The 7,401-nt window shown below is 35.3% G+C and overlaps 1 protein-coding gene across 1 annotated transcript; it reads right to left on the reverse strand.

The window, feature by feature from the left end:
* Nucleotides 1-6,146: 6,146 nt before the first annotated feature.
* Nucleotides 6,147-7,112, reverse strand: LOC119255001 (olfactory receptor 51F1-like). Its single transcript, XM_037522023.1, has one exon. It carries the CDS (start codon nucleotides 7,110-7,112, stop codon nucleotides 6,147-6,149), a length of 966 nt encoding a protein of 321 aa, XP_037377920.1.
* Nucleotides 7,113-7,401: the final 289 nt, after the last annotated feature.

The following is a 7,401-nucleotide window of genomic DNA, read 5'->3' on the forward strand; positions in this document are numbered from 1 at the left end:
GAAAAACATCTGGATAATGCAGGAATCTAGACTGATTTCTCTTGCATCAAACCAGAGGATAGCTAATGTTGTTGACATTGTAGACACTGTCAAGCCCAGGTCAGTGGCTGACAGCATGGAGAGGAAATAGTACATGGGCTCATGCAGACTCTGCTGGGTAATGATGACAAACAGGATCATGCTGTTCCCAGTAAGGGCAGTGGCATAGAGACAACAGAAGGGAATGGAGATCCAGCCTTGGGCAGACTCCAAGCCAGGAATGCCGGTCAACAAGAAGATTGGAAATGTAGATGTGAAGTTACTGAGGATCTCCATGTTGTCTTGGATTTGTGGCATTTGTCCTCACAATGCTCATAGCCTATAAAAATAATAATGAAGTTGTTCAAAATATGCAGATTTATTTTCTTTTGTTTAGGAAATTTTCTATATTTGTGGGTACATGCTCTTTCACTTATAAAACTCTAGATCATTTTAATATTCATCTGCAATCCTTATCAAGGATAATTAGAAAATATAGGACTTTCTGTACTGAAATCCTTGGAAAATATGTCTATTAATTTTAGGCATTTTGATGACAATTATTTACTATGTGATGACAATTTAAGCTCCATTGCATCATGAGAATCTATGAATAAAGGATCATTTTAAAAAATAATCCATCAGTTTGGAATATATTCTGTATAAAATGAATAAGAGAAATCCACCCCACACATCCATGTCTTCAGTACACATGTAGGTGTGAATCTCCAGGCATCACTTTCTCTAGGTGGTAGAAGCTATCATTGGTAGGTGCCACTTCAATCCAACACTCTGAGTGAGCAAAATCAGAGGGCATATTTACAAGAAAAAGCAAAGATGTAAGTCTGTAGAAGTTATTGGAAAGGACTATATGCACTGAAGCAAGATGAGACAAGACACCTTGACATAAACCACTGAAACCAGGAGAGCATTGTATCATGACTGGGTGTTTTGTGAATGACAGTGTTGAATCACTTGACTACTTGAATAGGTGAAAGATTAAAAACTTCAAATGCAGCTGAGAGCATTTTAATGACCCAGAAAAGATTTTAGTGTCTACTGATCAAAGCTAAAATCTGAGGAATTAAGGAAAAATAAGCAGTTGGGATAAAGTGTATTGTTGCAGAAACTGTGAAGAAGAGAAACAAGCTGTGAGTAAAGGAAAATGTTAGGTGAATTAACTGCTTGCAAATGGGAAAAACATAAAAGAACGTACATATTTATAAACAAATTAAAGTAGCAGCGGCTAAATCATTAAAGAATATTAAACGGTAGAAATTAATTGTTACAGAAAAAATTTTTAGAAAGTATTAGGTGACTGAACATAGAACATGTTAGTAATTAGCTTTTGAAAAGGTCAAGGAATTATCACCCAGTAGCTCTTTTAAGTTTTGTTTTTTCCATTATTTTAAAATTGTGATTAAAACAAACCGTTCTTGTTTCAGTTTTCACAAGATTTTGTGTCTTTTCAGTAGTAATAGTTCTAAAGCCATAGAAAGCCTGCTAGTGTGTGGTGGTGTGTAGATGGCTACTCTGAAGCTGGTTCTTGCCTTAAAATGGCTATGTTTCTGATCATTCGGATATATTCACATATTTTGTGTATCTTGATATTTATTAAAGAGGAGTCTGTGCTTAGTAGATTTGCATGTAACCTAATAAGGGAAGCTTGTCACATTCTATTTTGAGGAATTAAACTTTTCTTTTATTGAAAAAAATAAAACACAACATTCTGAGCATTATTAAATGTACAGATTTTTGGCAGTAAATATATTCATAATGTTGAGCAATAATCTCCTACGTCCAGGTTCATATCTTCATCTTGTAAAACAAATGTGTACACATTAAACAGTGAGTTCCACTCTATCCCCCTTTCCAGCAACCCTGGCAACCATCATCTACTCTGTCTTTCTCTGAACTTGACTACTCTAAGTGTCACATGTGAGTGGAATCATAAATATTTGTACTTTATGACTGACTATTTGTATGTACCATAACATCCTCAGAGAATTATGCAGGTTACAGACTGGTAAAATCATTTCTTCCCTTGCATTGAGTATCCACTTTTTAAACGTAAATTATTAGCAGAATATTTACTCTGTTGAAGGCACATGAAGAATGGAAGCTGATTTGAGAACACAGAGGTTTTAAGATACATTAAAGTGTATAGGAGAGGATATGTACTCACTGTGCATGCAAATGTTAATGTTATAAATATTAATAATAATTTGTAATTATATGAAAATTTAATTTTTAAAGTAAGAAATATGCCTTATTACAATAACTCAAGGAAAGCATATAAAACAATAGCAATGCTTCTAATTATATTATTATTTTTCAGTCAAGGCTGTAAAAAATTGTTGGTAAAACTTGCATCCTGGGAGTCCCGGCTGTGAAATAAATATACGTGTTACTGTGCCTTTTATGCTAGCTTTCTGTGATTCCTTTTAACTGTCCCTCTCTGATTTCTCCTCACTCTGAGAAAGGTCAGCATATTCAACCATGAACTAGTAGGGATCAGATACCTGGCTGCTCCATGGGACCCTGAGGATGGGGTGAAAATAGTGTTATCAGATTTTCTGCAAGCCCACCTGATTACTTGTGCAAAGGTAACAAAGCAGGAAGTCAACCCGTGAGCACCTTTCTCTACCTCCTTACCAGAGTCCCTGGGGGAGGGAAGCCTTCTGTGTTTGGCAGCAAGAGCAAGTTCTGAGTTGCTGGTCTGCAGTCATGGACTTTATAGTGAGGAGGAGAAAGCTTCTTGGGGTCATGGGTAAAGACTGAGCCTCCCTGAGGCATAGACAGAAAAGCTGCAACACCTTCCTCTCTAAACACTGGCTGGGCTATAATCTCACACTACTGAAAATTAAAACACATCAAGTCAAAATATTATAAGATGGGGACCAAGCATAGATAAAACAGGTTCTGTTATTGAGTGAGAGCACAAATACTTGACTTGATCCTTAGAAAGGGAGGAGAAACTTCGCTCACTCCTACTTAGAGTGGTTAAGCACTCATAATTCATTCTTTAATGAACAAGTTCTCACTTGTGAGAAGTTACTCTTTTATTCCTATGAGTGGAGAATTTTGTAGGGAAACTTGAGAGTGTATTCATTTACACTAGGAGAAATACTACTTGGAGGAGATTTCTGTCATTCTGTTGTGCTTCACCCCTCTGATTCTGGCTTAGTTAAATGGCATGAGGAAATGTGAATGTTAAGGCAAGCAAAGAAGAGTCAAAGGAAAGATGAACATTGACATAGTAGATCTGCATTTGCAAGTTTTAATTGAAATCATTCCATTTCAGGTATCATTAGCTTCAATTTAGATTATAGTAATTAAGGGAAGGTATAATGTCTTGATTTTTATTCTTCAATTATTTTTGTATAAAAATCTACTACATTGACTTTGCACAAAAATGTGAAATAACAGATTCTTGAATGTATCTCCCTGCAACAGTGTAGTGCTAGGTACATAATATGAATGACATTAAATGTTTGTTAAAATTGCAAATGCATTCTTACAGCTCATAGGTACCCACAGTATAAAATCTAGTGGCTCATGGGGGTAGTGCTTGCAAGAGGAGAAGGATGATTCAGCAACATGCCAATTGACAAGAAAACAATTTCAAGGGGAAAAAGTTGACTGTAGGTCAAGATTTTATTAATATCTACATAGTGATTAATGTTTGTCAAGGAATTTCAGGAACATTATTTACTTCAGGTTTGGTTAAATTTATTTAGGTGAAAATCTATTTATATTTTTTAACTTACCCTCCAGTTCTGATGAACACATTGCTTGACATAAATTAAGTGGTCAATGGTTTTATTTAATTAACTTATCCATTGCTCTTAAGGTATATTTCACACCATAAAAGAGGATACACAAACAATGAAGTCATTTTATTCAATTCTTCTTGGTTGTTTTTTGATTAGTTACTTAGTATATTTGTTTAACTATAGGACTCACACAATTTTTCAGTCTTCATTGATGCATTTTCTTTGAACCTAAAATTCTCATATGTGATTTAGTCATCATGTTTCATATGGAGTTAGGGTCCTCTATATAGTCTGCAAATTGGAATTCCATATTATCCACTTTTCATAAACCATATGTTCAACAAACAATACAATTTCCATGGTAATAATGATGATGATTAAGGAAAATATAAGTATCCACCGTTCCCTTATTATAAGTAGCCACAGTGCCCTTATTGGGGATAGTGAGAACTTGTTCATTAGAGAATGAATTATGAGTGTTTAACCAGCTGTGAAGATCAATCAATACATTTAACAGAGGCAACAAAGAATGATTCACTTCTCAACCGGAGACAGTAGAATTTGCTCAGAGATTTTTCAATGAATTATTTTAATAAAGTGCCACTATTTTATATATTTCTAATATTTTGGCAATATTGGTTTTTGCCCCTTAGCTATGGTCATTGTAGCTCTCCTAACACTGAAGGACCCACAGTCCACAGCCATAGTCCACTGTGATCGCCCCCCTTTCATTCTTAGACTTCCCGATCTACCTCCCCTCCTGGGGGCCTCCAGTTTTGGTCAGTTTTCAAGAAATTCTCAGTTTTCAAGAAATGCTTTTATAATTTGTCTTTGACCCTTTGGTATTTCACTCTCTCCTTCTGGCTATTTCACTTAGTACAATCCTACTCTGTTGAAGTGTGAGTTGTGTATGAAAAGCTACTTAATTTAGTATTATTGCCTGATATATTAGGGGATAAGTATACAACCTGAGACCATATTCATAACAAAAGCCAGAAACATATCTGACATCGCCCAATTTTCTAAATTGTAACCCCTTATCAAATATTATATACAAAATTCATTGTTATTAGCTGTACACTGATGGGTTTAAGGAAATGTTCTCAATAGCACTAATCACTAAGGAGATGAAAATCATTTTATCACAAATGATACTATGAAAATCATTTTATTATAAATGATACTATGAAAATCACATTATCTCAGTTATAAAACTGTTTATTATAAAAAAAATTGAAAAATAGTTTGGAGAAAATAGAAGCCTTCTACATTGTTTTAGGGAGTTTAAATTGGTAATTCAAGTACAGCAAACAGAATGTAACTTTCTCAAAATTTAAAAATTAATTAACACATGCCCACATCTAGATGTTTGTCTAAAGGTGTTGTAATCGAGATCTCAAAGAGATTGTCGGATCCCAGTGATTACTGCATGGAAATCTTTACATTAAAATTGTATTTATTTTTAGAAAAGTGTCCAAACGGGGAAAAAGAAATTAACCATTAATTACATGAATATATTTGAAGTATTTCCTCTGCTGAGGAAAACTGCATAGCAGAGTTCCAAGAATCCTGCCTTACACAACCAGAAAACCTTGTTCTGCTATTAAGTGGGTAGCACAAATAGCAGAAATTATAGCCAAGGATATCAGTTTCTTTATTTGCAGAACAGAGTAATGAACTAGGTAGCCTGAAAATGTTAGAGCACTGTGGGATGTTTGTTTATCTTGCTTGGTAGAGTTTGTTTGCAAATTGGACAGCAAGCAAAGTTTTGAAAGTAATTTTGATGCAGTGAATCCTTTATGAGATTGATCTGACGTTTGCTTGGGGTTTAACCACCTTTCATCTGAAATCAAATTCATGTGAAATATTCATCAATTTTTCATCTTTATTTCTTCAATGAATTATTACAGTACCATTTTATGCAACTGATTTTAGAGGTTCTTCATAACTCTTGAATTGATGTAGTTTCTGTAAGTCCCTATTAGGAGTCAAAATTTAGTTCTATTTATGTGTAACTGTTTATAGTCTGTCTGTGCATCATGAATTATATACCTGGTACATTGTTAGTTAAAGTCACCATAGCAACTCCTTCATAGCTTTGTGAATGCTCTGATAATTTATAGAAAATATGGGTGCCTTGACATGTGGCTGTTTTCTTGGAAAGATACATGAATTTTAAAAGAATCATAAGAACTATGAGTACAAAAAGGTTATGAACCTCTTCCCAAACTTCCTTATTTTTACATCATGAGCAATTTTTTACTTGTAAAAAATTACTGATAGACAATCAACTACCTTGGATACCTACTGCAGTGAAAGTAAATTTTTCAGTTTTTCCCTCTAATGTAACCATCACTGTTTATTTGGAAGGAGAGTACTGAATATAGCTTTGCGAATCTGTTTTGTCTTTACACTATAGATGATGGGGTTGATCACAGGGGGCAAAATCAGGTATATATTGGACATCATTGAATGGACCACTTTGGGGGCTGAATGAGCATAGCGATGCACCAAGGACAGACTTATCAGGGGGATGTAGAAAGTAGCAACTGCTCCAATGTGGGAGACACAGGTGCTAAAGGTCTTGTGTTGTTCTTCAGGGGAGGCAATTCTGAGAACAGAGCGAATGATCAAGATATAAGAAACAACAATACCTGGTATATCTATTCCTGTGTTCAGGATGAGACCAATTAATCCAAAGATGCTGTTGACCCGAGTATCTGAGCATGCTAATTTAATCACATCTGGGTGGTAGCAATAGGAGTGGGAAAGGAGATTCTTTCTGCAGAAAGAGACACGCTTAAGGAGCAAGAGTACGATCACTATCAATATTACAGTGCGTGCACTGATTATTAGATACATCTGAATGATTCTGGGATTAGTGAGAATGGTAGTGTACCTGAGAGGGTCACAGATGGCCACATAGCGGTCGAAGGCCATGGCCACCAGCACTCCAGATTCCATGGAAGAAAATCCATGAAGAAAAAACATCTGGATAATGCAGGAATCTAGACTGATTTGTCTTGCATCAAACCAGAGGATAGCTAATGTTGTTGACATTGTAGACACAGTCAAGCCCAGGTCAGTGGCTGACAGCATGGAGAGGAAATAGTACATGGGCTCATGCAGACTCTGCTGGGTGATGATGACAAACAGGATCATGCTGTTCCCAGTAAGGGCAATGGCATAGAGACAACAGAAGGGAATGGAGATCCAGCCATGGACAGATTCCAAGCCTGGAATGCCGGTCAACAAGAAGGTTGGAAATGTAGATGTGAAGTTACTAAGGATCTCCATGTTGTCTTGGATTTGTGGCATTTGTCCTCACAATGCTCATAGCCTATAAAAATAATAATGAAGTTGTTCAAAATGTGCAGATTTATTTTCTTTTGTTTAGGAAATTGTCTATATTTGTGGTATATGCTCTTTCACTTATAAAACTCTAGATCATTTTAATATTCATCTGCAATCATTATCAAGGATAATTAGAAAATATAAGAATTTCTGTACTCAAATTCTTAGAAAATATGTGTATTGATTTTATACATATTGATGACAATTATTTACTATGTGATGGTAATTCAAGCTCCATTGTATCATGAGATTC

Source organism: Talpa occidentalis, unplaced genomic scaffold (genome assembly GCF_014898055.3).
Source record: "Talpa occidentalis isolate TD23 unplaced genomic scaffold, MPIMG_talOcc4v2.1 talOcc4.3, whole genome shotgun sequence".
NCBI classification, from domain to species: Eukaryota; Metazoa; Chordata; class Mammalia; order Eulipotyphla; family Talpidae; genus Talpa; species Talpa occidentalis.

What these genes read in the sequence shown, in the direction of transcription:
- LOC119255001 (XM_037522023.1), bottom strand. Translation starts at nt 7,112, where the DNA reads ATGCCACAAATCCAAGACAACATGGAGATCCTTAGTAACTTCACATCT.